The sequence below is a fragment of the Mustela putorius genome, unplaced genomic scaffold (genome assembly GCF_011764305.1).
Source record: "Mustela putorius furo isolate JIRA1106 unplaced genomic scaffold, ASM1176430v1.1 tig00003898_pilon_pilon_pilon, whole genome shotgun sequence".
Lineage (NCBI taxonomy): Eukaryota > Metazoa > Chordata > Mammalia > Carnivora > Mustelidae > Mustela > Mustela putorius.
Genome location: NW_025422047.1, coordinates 670,169 through 685,760, shown reverse-complemented (window position 1 = coordinate 685,760; position 15,592 = coordinate 670,169). Strand labels below are relative to the sequence as shown.

Genomic DNA, 15,592 nt, shown 5'->3' with positions numbered 1-15,592 from the left:
CTTTCCCTGAAAAGCTAAAATAGCAATTTAGAATGTTGCTGTAACAATTCAAGAAAGAAAAAGTGAAAAATGGACACTTAGAATTTACCAGCCATTTATTCAGTATAGGGCAGGACACAAGTCCTGAGGGCACATGCTGTCTAGCAGACTTAAAATCTAAATTCAATACAAACAAGGATATACCCGGCACATGGTGGCACATAGAAGAAAACACAGAGGCATCATAAAGGAAGGTGAAAAACAACTTCACTATTAGTAAAAATTTAAATTGGTTTCTTTAATGGAGCATTCACCTCTGCTTCTAAAGGGATTAATGCCTAAACAAGATCGACATTAAATACAGGCATTATGTTGTACAGCAGATCTCTAGAACTCACTCATCTTGCACAAATGTAACTTGATATTCATTGAACCCCAATTTCTCTCTCCTCAAATCTCCTGACAACCACCATTCTATTACCTGTTTCTATAAACTGAGATACCTCATGTAAGTGGAATCATGTAGTATCTGTCCTGTGATTTATTTCACTTAGCATGTCTTCCTCCATCCATGTTGGCACAAATGGTAAGATTTCTCACCGCCCCCCCCCCTGACTAATAACACTTACAAAAAAAATCCATTAGTCTGTCAGTGGACATTTGGGTTGCTTTGTCTTGGTTATTGTGAATAATGATGTATTAAACTACAATTTTGATGAGCGTAGATCTTGTGGTAAGTTCTTAACACATACACAAAAAAGGACGCAAGGAAACTTTGGAGATGATGGATCTGTTTATTGCTTTAATTGTGGTCATGGTGTCATGGTATCACAGATAAACATCTGTGTATATGTTGAAACCCATCTAATTGTGTGCATTAAATATGTACAGTTTTTATCATTTATACCTCAGTAAAGCTGTAAAAAAAAATTAAAGCAAGCTTAAGATGATCTAGAAATTGTGTAATCAGAATTCTTTTGGGCTAAGTTCTTGTAAGGAAAACTTCCCAGCAGTTACCTGTTATACAAGTCATAATATGCAGGGACAAGGTGGAAAGAGAAAATGTCCTTGAAAGTTGTACCTTAACCCCCTGATGCCACCATTCTAAAAAAACAGTGGTGTGGGTGATAAGCTAATACAGAAGTGTGAATCTCATGTATCTAAATTAAAAATAAACAGGGTATACAAAACTCCCTACTAAACTTATTACTTAAATTTTGATTATAAAGGTTGGAGGGACTTACCAACAGCAGGACAAATAGCTTCCCTCTTCCACAGTCAGTCAGTCATCTAGTAAATAGTAACATGGACTACGTAAAGAAAAAAATTTTTAAATGTTTAGTATAGTACCTTGGGCACTTGTGAAACTGCTTAAATCTCACTCTTCCTAAAAGTATAAATTGAGAACTAAAGTTTTCAAAGTCTTTGCCAATAGTGTGGTTTTAGAATTTTAGTACATTTAGTAGTTTATAACAACTCTCTGACAGCAACTGTACCTAACCTTTGTGCTTAAGATCAATAAGCATATAGCAAGTATCTATTGATTATGGACAGCTTCGCTACCTTAACCAGTTGACATATTATTACCTACTGGGAATCTGGTAGCTTATGCCTCTGTTTTGCAGGAAACCTTGACCTGCAGTACATAGAGAACTTTAGGCATTGCCTCAATCATACCTGTTAGCATTCATTGGGACTTAAACCACCTCCTTAATTTTCAAATAAGTTTTGGGAAACTTAACTTGAAATGTGACTTTTAGAGAGCTGCATAATTAGACTAACAGGAGAAATTTCGATTAGCCTAATTTGAAAAAGGAAAAAAAAATCCATAGATTAAACTTTAATTTTGAGGCTGTTTTTTAAATGAAACTCATATTAATGACTTAATTGTTAAATGTTAAACCTAGTGTTTCTTTGGTATCTGTAAACACTTGGCTATATACATATATTTCTAAACTATCAGTGTTAGAATTTACTCAGATCATTGCTAATAAATCCTACTAGGATGTTCTTGAGGAAGCTTTTCCTTGTATAGTCAGCTGTCACTTTTTCTCTGAAAAGGCTGATCAAGAGATAAAAGTAGCAGACATGAAACTCACACCACAATACGACAAATGGAGTGTACCAGCTGCTACAAGCAGCTCACGGAGGCAGTGTATATTTTATAAATATCTTTTAATTGAAGTATTTGATTTCAAGGATATAATGCAGTTCCTCAAATATCACACTAGTCAACAGCTGAATTAACATTTAGAAGAACTAAGTTTTGTCATTTAAACACAAAACTTGTAACTGAGTCCTTCCATGTCAACTTATATTTTCAAAGAATTATTAGGCCCCACTACCTAATAAAGATAACATAAAAAGAAAGTCAAGTTGTTTTCATTTAGTTCAAATTACAAAAGTATATCAAGGAAACTTAGTCCAAGAAATCCTTAAAAAGATAAACAGTGTAATACGATCCTAAAACATCAGCTATGGTTTTGAAGACTATACCAAACACACATCAATGATCAGAATCACTATAGCTTTCATTATTTAATTCAAAACTTAGGTCAGCATTTAAATAATTATAGAAAATTACTTCAGATGAATAATTTTACCAAAGTATGAATTAATTATCATCAAAAACTTTTCAAGCAAACTTTTGCTATTTCATATTTTGAAGATTTGTAGAACAAAGTCATTATATACATTAACTATTAAATTATATGTATATTAAATTATATAAACTATATGTAAATTAAACACACATATTTAATATACACATAATAATATACATATAAATATAAATTATATGTATATTAAATATAATGTATATTAAATTATACATTAAATTATTACACTAAGGTAACAATAACATGGCCCTGGATCAATACCATCATTCTTAAAAGCCTAAAATGTTAGGTCTGTTTTGTTTCAATTGCTATATAGTTATCTTTAATTAATTTATCTTTAAAGTTTATGAGTAACAAAACAAACACAAAATATTTGAATATTTTAAAATTATTAATAGAAGGGTACTAACAATTTTCTGTTGATCTGTTTTACTGTTAATTGTCTTAATAAGTTCAAAGGAAACAAAACTGTACCTGGCTAGATCACTAATAACTTCACAAATAATATGGAGAATAAAATTTTATTGCTCTTCTTTAAAACAAACCTTTAAATAGATGTGAAAGCAAGCCAATGTAAAGTGTGACCTTAGAGTTGACAAAGACTAAGGAATTTTACCTGGTAGGTGGTATAAAAACACTAAGAAGCTATAGGAGAATTGAGTAAAAGTCATTAGTGCATCCATTTATAAGAAAAGCCTCTTCCCTGGGGCTCCTGGGTGGTTCAGTCAGTTGAGTTGTTGGACTCTTGGTTTTAGTTCAGGTCATGATCTCACAGAGACTGAGCTCTGGTGTTGGGCTCCAGCAGTCAGCCGGTAGTCAGCTTGAGATTCTCGCTCTCCCTCTCTCTCTGCCCTCCCACATGCTGACAAGCACGCGCTTGCGCGCGCACGCACACACACACACACACTCTCTCTCTCTCAAATAAATAAATAAATCTTTAAAAAAAAGGAAAATCCTCCTCTCTTTATTCCATATGAAGATATAATCATCTTTATGATTACAGCATAATCCTATTCTAGGATTGAATAGGTTGATTCTAGGTATAAGAGAATATTCACATTTTTTATACACCTCAATGTGTGTGTATAGAATTACTTGTTTTACCTATCTCTGTTCCTCTTATTCACCATTAATTAATTTTTCTCCATTTCTAGCATTACATAACTTTCCTTCAGGACAGAATGCAATGATTACTTTTTAGTTAAGAATACAGAATCTGGGTCACTGGGTGGCTCAGTTGGTTAGGCATCTACCTTTGGCTGGGACATGATCCTGGGATCCTGGGATAGAGCTGAGCCAGGCTCTCTGCTCCGCAGGAAGTCTGCTTGTCCCTCTCCCTCCGCTCTCCCCATCACTTGTTCTCTATCTCTTCCTCAAATAAATAAAATCTTAAAAAAAAAAAAAGAATCTAAGGAAATTTATTTAGGCAGAAGAGAAAATTATTCAGTTAGAAGCACTTCAATAGATGGAGTTTCTGGTGCTCGCCTCAGCAGCGCATATACTAGATAGACTTTCTGTAGAAAATATACTGACAGGTTATTAGGAATTCATTTATTCAGATAGGGTTGAACCCTAAAAATCAAATCTTAGTTTTATACTGACTTGATATTCAGAGTATTGCTTAACATTATCAGTTTCAGAAATAAAGGCTGACCTAATTAGAAAATTAGGTTTGACGGCTAGAATACACCAGAACATAAGTTGAAATTTTGTTCCTAATTACTTAAGATCATTTAAACACATCTACATGTTTCTTTTTCAAAACAGAAAAACTGCTTTTCCTCATATGCCCTCTTGCTAGCATTTAAAAAAAATTAGGTAATAAGTAGCAATTGCCAAAGAAAACAGAATCCTATAGTAAAAATGCTTCAAAAGTAATTCTCACTTTTTTTTTTTTTGGCTACTTCCAATTTCACCAAAGAAATTAATAACTTCTCAGAATACATAGCTTTAATAGGCAAAAAGTTTTTCAGTCACCTTCAAGCTTTTCCAGTATATGGAAAGTAGGAAACAATATACCCAATATCAATATTAGAGTTTGAATCCATTTACATTAAAAATATCCATATACCTGGAAGAAAATCTGGAAGGAGAGAAACACATTGGCTCTTCCAGGTAGGTAAGATAATGGATAATTTTCTTTTTATTATTCTATTTTCAAAAATAAGTATAAACTACTTTTGTAATTTAAAAAAGAAACCTATGGTGGGGAAATCCCACTGTACCTCACATGATTCTCAATTATTTTAAGATAAAAGAAGAGAAACACAAGACATCAAAGAGATGCTCTAAATTTCAAGCAAATGCATGTGTTTTACACATTACATGAAAACACCTTCACTTTGCACTTTATAGATGGTCCTCTCTTACATGGATCTTGTGTGAAATGCAGAAACTATACAATAGAAAAGCAAACGTAACAACCTTTAAGAATCAAACAGGTTTTATCTGTTGTACCATGAACATTTACAAACCAACTTCCTAAAACAAAAAAAAAATGAGATAAGAAAACTGGGTGTTTTTATTCTAAAATTACACATTTTAGCTGCTATCACAAACAGCTTTGGATTATTCAATTACTTCCTTGATGTATGCCCAAAGATGTCACATCCTTGCATTAATTTGTAAGAATCAATGCCTACTGCCTGCCAGGCTTTGTGCTTGGTACTGGATATGTGACAGAGAACATAGTCTCTGGCCCCATGAAGTTACCAATCTATCTGGAAAGAGAGATGAACAATTAGAAAACACATATATCGGTAGTGTTAGGAGAACAGGGTTAAGATAAGAGTGTGCAGCAAACACCTCTAACGGTTTTAAGAGGTGTTTAAACTGTGTTTAAGCTGAGACCTGAACATTAAGAAAATGATAAATGAGAACTTGGGGAAGAATGTTCAGGCAAACAAAACCATTTGCAAAGAATGTTTTCAGCATTTGCAGTTTTCCCAGAAACTAAAACAAGTTCATTCTAGCTGAAATATTGGAAGAAGGGAACAAGTGTGGTCAACACACAGTATGATTGTAAATCATACTGTTCACTTTAAGAGGCTTTAAGAGAAAATTTGTGCTTTATAGACCATTCTGGGGCAGCATGTGTGAAGGAGAGCATATAGAGACGCAGGACCAGTGCGAGACCAGTCTGGGGGCTGCTGAAATTAATGCAGACTAAGATAATGGCAGGAGAGGTAGAGAGATACAGAAAGATGAGAGAAATTGAGGAAGTCGCACCAAGGATTTGATGATTCAAAGGATGATTCAAAGTTCTGCAACTTGATAATTGCTGATATTAGGGCTATTCAGTGAGAATGGAAGCCCAGGACCTAAGCAGAATACCTCCTGTCCCTGGAGGGTTGGGGTGGGGGTAGGAGTGAGGGGTGAGTAGTGTTGATGGAGGGGAGTGGAGGTGGATAATGAAGTGAATTCTGGATATACCGAATTTAGTATGTCTATTAGATGTCCCGTTGGACGTTCCCGTAGGCAATTGCATATATAATTTATGAGCTAAGAGATTTAGGGCAAGATTTCTATTTCAGAATGATAAATGTACAGTTCAGTGTTTTCACAACCTTTAAAAAAATCCACTTCCATTTGATCTGCCAAGAAGTGACCTCCTCCTGTCCATCCCCAAAATGAGAACAATTAATGTAGATAATAAAGAAAGTCACAGGAATAAACATTTTTCAGGGAACTGATAGTGAGAAGAGACCTTAAAATAAAACCTTGAACACCAACATCTAAGGGACAGGCAGAGAAGCCTTCAAAAGAAGAGACTGAAGGGACGCCTGGGTGGCTCAGTTGGTTGGGCAGCTGCCTTTGGCTCGGGTCATGATCCCAGTGTCCTGGGATTGAGTCCCGTATCGGGCTCCTTGCTCAGCAGGGAGCCTGCTTCTCCCTCTGCCTGCCACTCTGTCTGCCTGTGCTCGCTCTCTCCCCTTCTCTCTCTCTGATAAATAAATAAAAAATCTTTAAAAAAAAAAAAAAAAGAAGAGACTGAAAAGTGAGTTGGGTATCCCCTTTACTGATTTCCAATCTATTCGTAGTAGAGGAAATGGAATCTGGATGGGTAAAGGGAAAGACAGGGCTCTTCTAAAGCTTTTTGAAGCTTTAAAATCTGCCTAAAAGTATCAACCTTCATTTTTCCTGTTGTTGTTGAGGCTAAACTACAGTTTTACAGAAAGGAACTGGTGAGTGGACTGCAGGGCAAGTGAGGGGTGAATTAGGCCCTCACCTATTTAACTAAATTTATACAAAGGGCAAATGAAGTTTTTTTTTTTTTCTCTTTCTTTTTAAATTAAAGTAGAAAAGTAAACGAATGCTAAAAATTTTCCTCCTGACTTCAGGAAGGTGACATCTAATTGTAATCCGCTCCATGTTGCAGATTTGGTTGATAAATGCAACATAGTTAATTCTAGAAGCCAGTAATTCTGGCAATTCACTGTATTCCAGGACTACCACAACTTTTTCTTACCCTAGAAAATACTTAGATCAACTCTTCTTGGCTTTGGTATAAATTCATAGTGTCACAACAGTCTTGGCCAGGTCCAAGACATTGTAAAAAAAATAAATAAATAAAATAAAAAATCCTGGTTTAAATCCAAATGAAAATACAGAATACTATAAAGGATAAGAATCAATAGTAGTTCAAATACTTAGATCACCAACAAAATGGACAAATATATGAGGGTATATTTTCACAACAGAATATCGTATCATCCTGGAAGCAAATGAACTAGAGCCATGTGTATTGACAGATATGAATCTTAAAAATATAATATTAATATAATATAATATAATACAAAGCAAAACCCAGCAAATTACAGAAGAATGTGTAGTGGGACCCTATTTACATGAAAATTGTAAAACGCATAGGGGCATGACAAGGGATGTATTTAGAAGAGCAAGTTACCTTGCAGGAAGGAAATAATGGGACAGGGGAAGGTACACATGGGGTTTCAATTGTATCTGTGGTACTTTATTTAAGGTGGGTGATATTTGTTATATTATAAACAATACTTTAAAATTTTTGACCTATGTTACACTTGTTTTGAGGTATACCTTGTATAATAATGGGCATATATGTGGAAAAAAATCAATACTAGTTCAAGTGTATTTGGGGGCTGATCCACAGAACATTACACTGACTACAATATTTTAAATGTTATTTTAAGTACAATACTGGAAAATATACTTGTTATACTAGGTATACAATATGTAGTATTCTTATTGTTATACTTGATGCTGTTACTGAATTAATCAAGCTATCTTACAAATTAGAAGCATATAGTGTTTAGGGATGAATATTTTATTCTATATTCTTGTTACAGAATAAAAAAGGAACAGGAATAGTGGGGAAAGTTTTATGACAATTTTCATAGTTAGAGTTAGAAATTAAGGGAGAATGAATAGGAGTGAATAAATACCTACCAACAATGTCCAGCAATATTATTTCCATTTGAAGTAAATCCAGAAAATAAAAGTTCATATTGAAAGATAAGTAGTGCTTCCAAATGGATCACTCCAGTTAAGTCAGTTGCTTGTGATTCTTTTTTTTTTTCCTTCTTTAAATCAACAAAGGTAACTGACATTACCATCTTGCTCTTAAGAAGAAAGATAACTGAGAATGATTGCTAAAATACTAACTTAATTTTTGCTTTTTCAAGTTCCTTGATTAATTTAAGTAATTTAAGTAACTATCTAAATGTTATTCCTATTATCAGCATTTAATAGTTAATAACCATTTCTCAAATCATCCATTAATATTAATTATATCCACAACTTGCCAAATACAGAAATGTTCTAAGTTGGCCTATTTCAAAGGCCACAAATGTAGCTCTGAATCTAAATGACCATTTTTAGATTAGGACATAACATGTATCAAGAATGTTCAAGGTCATTAAGATTTAATTCCTCAATAGTCCTTAGAGTTTAGTCCTGATATTAATGATTCCCCAAAGTGGATACAGGATTTAGATCCAAATCCTCACATCTCAGGATTCAAGTAAATAATCTGTGTCAATTACTTTTGAAATTACTGCCAAAAGATTAGTTTTAAAAACCATCTGATAATGCTTGCTTCCTTTTAACCTTTATTCTGATCATGACCACTCATTACAAAATCCATTCACTTTATCTCTAGCAGAAGCAAATTACTTGATTACTTGATTATAACCCTCTATTACCTCAATAAACTTCTCATCCCTAGACCTGCAAAGTTAGCAAAGTCAAGTACAGAATACCTAAGATGGTAGAAGAGGTAAAAAGGCATAGAGATGTTGGGTAGTCCCTCAGTTCTGGATAATGCTTAGCAGCGCAATATCAAATGAGCAATGACAGACAGCAACTATCCTAATCTAGGTCAGTACAACAGCCAAAATACTTTGTAAACTCTCTTTGGTTCTTTCTGGAGATCAAATCAACACTGTTCTGATTAAATAGCATGCGAGGAGCTTAAGAGCAACTGAAGTGTTTAACAATATTTACTTATCTAACATCTTTTACCAAAAAATTGTACTAAAAATAATACTAATCATAACTCATAACTGAGAAACTACTAACATGAACTGGTACTAACATAAACTGCAAAGGCCAAGAACAGAAATTAGGAGTTGTGTGATACTGAATAGTATATGTGAACTGAAGACTCTGCTGCCTTGTATAGCACCAAGTATACTTTCCTTTAATAAACCCAAACTTAGGCACAAGAACTCAGTGTTAACAGGATTTCACCTTTTCGTACTATGTTTTATTTGTATGTGTACCTAATTTTTACTGAAACTTAATTTATTGAAATTTAATTTTTAAAAGATACTATTTAGAAAATGGTCTTACCCAGAGAAAATTATAGTGACACATATTTTAGATATTACATTATTATGCTTAATTTAAGTATTAGATTAAAAGTCTATAGTATCACATATACCAATCATTTAAGCTGTCTTTCCATTTGAGATGAAAAGCTTATGCTAAGCTATACTCCTCACCTACCCTGTGACTAAGAGCTGAATTGCGAGATATATACCTACAAGAAGTGGCAATCTGTAGCTATGAAGAGTTCTGTGTAAGTGTGTAAAGTTAAGGGACCTATAAAAGGATTTAACTCCCATCCTTAGCCGCATTAGCACCATGCTCCAACTGAGTTAACTGGTTCAAAGTGTTAGATAAGACAGTGATAACTAAAGAAATAGGAACAAAGAAAGGTTCTATTTCATCACCTTAAGGTTTCACAGAGATGACGCAGGTTTACTATTCAAATTCCCACCTTCTGAAAAACAACTTCTTAAATAACTCTCAAATCACAGAAATGCAGTAATCTTAAATTATTCTAAAGACTTAAGAACCAATGATTAAAATTGATGTTCGCTGTGAGGAATACATAGCTATATAAAATATAGCTACACAAAAAAACAGAACTCAGTGAAAGATAACATTTTTAAAGCAAAAAAGTTGCTTGTGATTCACATCAGTAGTGGCTAACTGGATACATGCTAAAATAAAGATTTACATTCAAGTGCTTGTAAGATTTCTGGAAACAAATTCAATTACTAAAAATCTTTACTCAGATGCCTCTCAGAGTTATAAAGATGAGATGATGCACAAACCCTCAACAGTGGTATTTTGAATCTCTATCACTTTTAAGGTAAGATATGCAGCTGTTAAGACATTCCAGAAGTGGGTTCATTGACACTAAGAATGGTATTAAAAAAAAAGACCTCAGACAGTCTGCTGGCATTTCATATCAACCATTGGAGGAGGTAGTAATGTAAAGTGTTGGAATTTAGAACACAAGGTCAGCACTAACTGTAAACAGTTCTAAAGCATTGTATGTAATTCTTTAAAACATAAGTAATGAAAAAGAATTAGAACTGATACAAAAGCAGAATTTTAAAAAGCAAAAAATAGAAATATTTAGTGAATTTACTCAAATGAAGAAAGCTTAAATGATACAGAACTGAAAATATTAGGATTCCATATACAATAAAAAGTGAATATAAATTAGCCAACTCCATGGACATTTCTAGTTAAGCATTCATAGGAATACATATTCACCTTTTTCTTTTCTATAGTGATAACACATACATACATGACAGAATGATTCTGGCAAAAAGAAAAATCAGAGATACTAAAAATATTCTCAAGTTTTAAAAATGGTATGGAATAGTTTTAACAACAACATTTTACATGAGTGGAAACCCCTGATTTAATTCCATGATCTTATCATGCCAGAAGCATGGTTGGTTTTAATTTTTCTTAAACAGATATTGGTATCATATGCATTGGCTTATTAATAATTAAGGCATTTTGTATACACAGTATCTTAGTGTGGACAAATATTTAGTATTGATTATTTGCTATGACATTTTAAACTTGCAAAGTCTTTTCAAAATAAGAAAATAGCTGCACACATTTAAGTGTTTTCTTATAAAACACAATCTTCACAAAAGTCACGATGATTGGTTTTTGTGATTCCTAGTAATAAGTCCTGTCTTCTTTCTGACATAGTATAAATTATATTCTTATGCAGGACTGCATTGAGACCCAGTGGTTCTTAAACAATGTTACCAAATAACCATATAAATCCCAAATGCAGCAAAGACGAACAATCTTCATAATGCATTTTCACCTCTTTGAAGTTGAAGCTGCTCCTTTTGGATATTTTTCCACTTCAATGTGAAGTAGATTGCTAGGGTTTCATTAGTGGTTTCGTATGTGGCTTTTTAAAAAAAACAAAAAACAAAAAACGTTTTGATCTCTTCCACAGTTCACAGTTCTCAGGTGAGACTTTCTTTCTTTTTTTTTTTTTTTTTGGAAATCTGGGGACGTTTTGAGTAATCAAATGCTCTTTAGTAGATGAAGTCTCTCAATGCAACTGTAATAAATAAGCATCTACATCCTTAGAAAACAAGACAAAAAACACTTCATTAGCTGGTACAGTAAATACATACATGCACACTCCATTTTCTTCTCCCTTTTTATCACTTAATTTGCTTTAGCTTCCTTATGATCTTCTGAGAGTAAAAAATGTGTCGTACTAAACTTTTTTTTTTTAAAGATTTTTTCTTTATTTATCTGACAGAGATCACAAGTAGGCAGAGAGGCAGCAGAGAGAGAGGAGGAAGCAGGCTCCCTGCAGCGCAGAGAGCCCGATGTGGGGCTCGATCCCAGGACCCCGGGATCACGACCCGAGCTGAAGGCAGAGGCTTAACCCACTGAGCCACCCAGGTGCCCCTCGTACTAAACTTTTTTAGCTGTGTTTAGCACGGTGTCTAGCAGATGGCACATGCTCAATAAATGTTTGTTAGGTGCTGAGTGAATGTTCTGGTTCCTGTGATCAAACAACTCTGCTTTTATAGCTAAGAAAAATCATTAAATCATTCCCAGCAATTCCTTCAGTGCTATATACACTCTAGCCCAGCCTGAGGACAGCCTTTCTGATTTCTACCCTGGAAAAATTGCAATTGAGGGCTTAACAGTATAAAAGAGGTTTAATCATAATTTAAGAAACTTCCCAGAACTTTTAAAATCACTCAATACCATCTTCAATAATAAATATGGCATCTAGAGTCATAATCAAAATAAAGTTTCTCTTTATAAAATATTATAATTGAAAGCAAATTTCTAAGGAGACAATGTATTTTCAATACTACTAACAAGAATGCATGGTACCTCCAGAACAAGGTGATATATAATACATACTCTATATTCATTTTCTATCAACTTTTACTTCATTTCCCCCTCATTATTGAAAGAACAACTAAAACGACAACAAAAAACTGGGAAATTGATATTTGTTTATAAGATTTTAATCATTAAGAATTCTACAGAGTAAAATTATGTAAGTGGTCACATACTTGTTTGATACATCATTTTTGCTTCTTTTCTTGAAGGTATCCAAGGAGAATTTCACAACTAAGTCCACAATACAATACCTCTTACTTAGAATACTGTATATTTTAAACTAAAGAATGCTTGTGTATTTCTGATTAATGACCATTTATGATAGCAGTATGCCCAGTAAAAGGGTGTAAATATTTTTAATAGTGATTTTTTCCCTCTGCAATTATATTTAAACTACCAATGTTTTCTGGAGTTTAAATATTAAAATCCAAACTAGCAATATATCTTTTCCTTGAAGAGCTAAGAAAATTAATAAAGAACAATGTCAAATTCATACTGTGATCTGAATATTTACTGTCCCAAAAGCATGACATTAGCAAAAGCCAAGTGAAAAATAATATCCTGAAAGCATTTGTTACATTCCTCACCCCTTGCTTTCCGAGTGTCACTCTTTTTGGATGCCTTCTTAACCTTATCTCTAATTGGAGCTAGTTCATTAAATTCCCTCTAGCACATCACTTCCACAGTTGCATCTGAAACACATTCAATGGCTAATTCCTGTGTTCCTTGCCAAAATCATATTCATATCCAGAGGACCTTAAACATTTGTAAATATGAAACTGATTTTAGGTTTTATTAGAATAGTACTGTATTGGACATTTGAAAGACTTCATGTATAAATGCATAATACTAATATATTATTTCTAATATTCAATTAAGCTTAAATAGATATTTTAAGCATTACTTTTTAAGTTAACTTTTTACCTTGGCTATATTACCAGTATATCCCGGAACCAAAGTAAGATGGTTTTCTTGTTCCCATAATCCACTTAATTGTTGTTTTAAAATCTGAATATTTCTATGAGAAAAGAAAAAAGAATGCAAATATAAGAACATGGACTTTGTAAATAGCACTTAATGAACACAGTTTTAAATTTTCAAGTATTTATCAGGAGAAATTGTATCATTTGAAATGAAGCAACTCTTTAAAATACTACTTGTCAATCACGGAAATTAAAGATTACATATTTGTTAAAGTAGGCAAGAAAACTAGGCATTTGGAGCAGCAGTTGGACAACCTGGTCTTGGGTATGAAGTGGGAAATTTTTGAGAGCCTAGAGAGAAAATTTTTAAGACCCTGGGAGATATTTTTTTGAAGCTTCATGATAATCTGATTCATCTGGTAGAATACCCACATATTTTCACATCAAGGCAATATTCAAAGTATGATGATTATAGTATAATTTTTAGAATTATGATCATCCACATTGGATTCTCAGGTTAAGGTTTACGTAGTCAAAAGACCTATAGGATACAGGATGCTTCCATCCCTGTGCCTCAATACTTAACCCCCCAAAAGCCATCTCTTTTTTTTTTTTCCCTTACTCATTATAACAGGTACGAGGGTTAAACCACTGTTGTGCTTTTTCGTCCTAAAACGAAGTATAAGATTCTGCCAGAAAAAGAGATAGAGGGGGTTACTGGACTCTGAAATTAAAATTCCATATGTAATTTTCATATGTGAACACTATTTCAATTTAATATTTCTCTGAAAATGAAGAAAATAAATTTTTATTTAATGATGATCATGGAACAGAATTATAACCTAGCTTAATCAAACCACTTTCCTGAAAAAAATATTTTATTAGACTGAGTTTATTTTTAAAGATATACTCACCCATCATTTATAATTTCTGTTTTGGATGACAGTTCAGACCACCACCTTTTTATGACTGCTTGAAGCCAGTTTAAACCAACTATTATATATCTGAAATGACATTTTGTTATTCAAGTGTTTTTACCCAAAAGCCATTACAAAAAAGACACACTCTGCCCCCACCTCAAAAAGCACATATTCACACTGATTTTTCCCATTTTGGTACTTTAAAAAGCTGTAGTTTATTTAAGTTGTTTATAGATGCTTTTGTAATTACTCTTTAATCAGTTCATCTCCTTTTCTTAATTGGGCTATATGCTCCTAGGAAACAGAAACCATGCATGTCTCGTGACAGGCACTCACAAGCAACAAAATCAAGGACGTTGAAAGAGTAAAATGAATTGAGAGCCACATTAGCACTTACTCTTCAAACTTGCTTTTAAGTAGGGACTTTACTAGAGGCAACAAATCTACACAGCAGCCAAGTGAGATGTATTGTTTTTCTTCCTGTAAACTAAAATAAAAACTAAGTTGTAAAAATAAGAACAAGTCATGTTCCTTCTTTAAACTTACTTTTTTTTCTGAAAATATTTTTACCTATTGGTGAGCACAGGAAGGCAATCCACAACAACTCCAAGGTCTTCTATCCTGTGGGTACAAAACTGCTTAGAGTGCTGATTTCCTTATTTATAACCTTCACACTGCTTTTGAGAAATTTACTCATTCAGCAAATAATCTGAGTCTCTACGATGAGCCAGGTGCTGGGGATGCAGCAGTAAACAAAGAGACAGTACTTGTATTTCAGAGTGTATGTGGGGATCTGGTGTGGAAGAAGGCAGAGACAGATAACAAGTAAAATATACAGAGCAAGTTGATGGTAAGTGGTATGGAAAAAAATAAAACAGGAGAGACAGGGAGTGAAGAAATAAGTATTTTTAAACAAGGTGGTCAGGGAAGGCCTCATTAAGGTAATATTAGAAAACTGGGATGCCTGGTTGGCTCAGGTTAAGCATCTGACTCTAGATTTTGGCTCAGATCATGATTTCAGGAACATGAGATCTAGCCGCGTGTGGGGCTCTGAGCAAAGAGCATGCTCAAAGACTCTTTCCCTGCCCCTCTGCCTGCTTGCCACCTCCACTCCCCATGCGCCCCACCTGCCCTCTCTCTCAAGGGGGAGAAAAAGAGATGATGTTTGAGAAGAGACCTGAATATACTGAGGAAAGCCATGCTTAAAATTTTGACTCAAAGGGGATTTTTAAAAGGTTATTTCTCCCAAACTGGTATCTCTTAGTTTTACTTATAAGGATCCTAGAGAAGGTAATAGCTTTGTTCATAGACTGGTGATAAATGTATTTTAAACTATATTGTTGCAAAACAAACAAACAAACAAACTATATTGTTGCTATTTAAGCTAAATGAAGGAAGTTTAGAATTTTAGCTGGTACACAAAAAAGAAGAGGCACTTCAACATAAAACATGGAAATTACTTAACTGAACAAAAGCA

At 33.7% G+C, this 15,592-nt stretch overlaps 1 protein-coding gene across 3 annotated transcripts in view; it reads right to left on the bottom strand.

The window, feature by feature from the left end:
• Window positions 1–7,883: 7,883 nt before the first annotated feature.
• Window positions 7,884–15,592, bottom strand: part of KATNBL1 (katanin regulatory subunit B1 like 1) — a 38,812-nt gene continuing 31,103 nt past the window's right edge. For all 3 annotated transcript variants that reach the window (XM_004751021.3, XM_004751020.3, XM_045067725.1), the window contains 5 exons: window positions 14,686–14,736; window positions 14,513–14,602; window positions 14,110–14,199; window positions 13,197–13,290; window positions 7,884–11,487 (listed from right to left, as the gene is read on the bottom strand). In XM_004751021.3, the coding sequence (XP_004751078.1) occupies window positions 11,455–11,487; window positions 13,197–13,290; window positions 14,110–14,199; window positions 14,513–14,602; window positions 14,686–14,736 (358 nt within the window). In that variant the 3' untranslated portion in view covers window positions 7,884–11,454. The remainder of the gene's footprint in view (window positions 11,488–13,196; window positions 13,291–14,109; window positions 14,200–14,512; window positions 14,603–14,685; window positions 14,737–15,592) is intronic.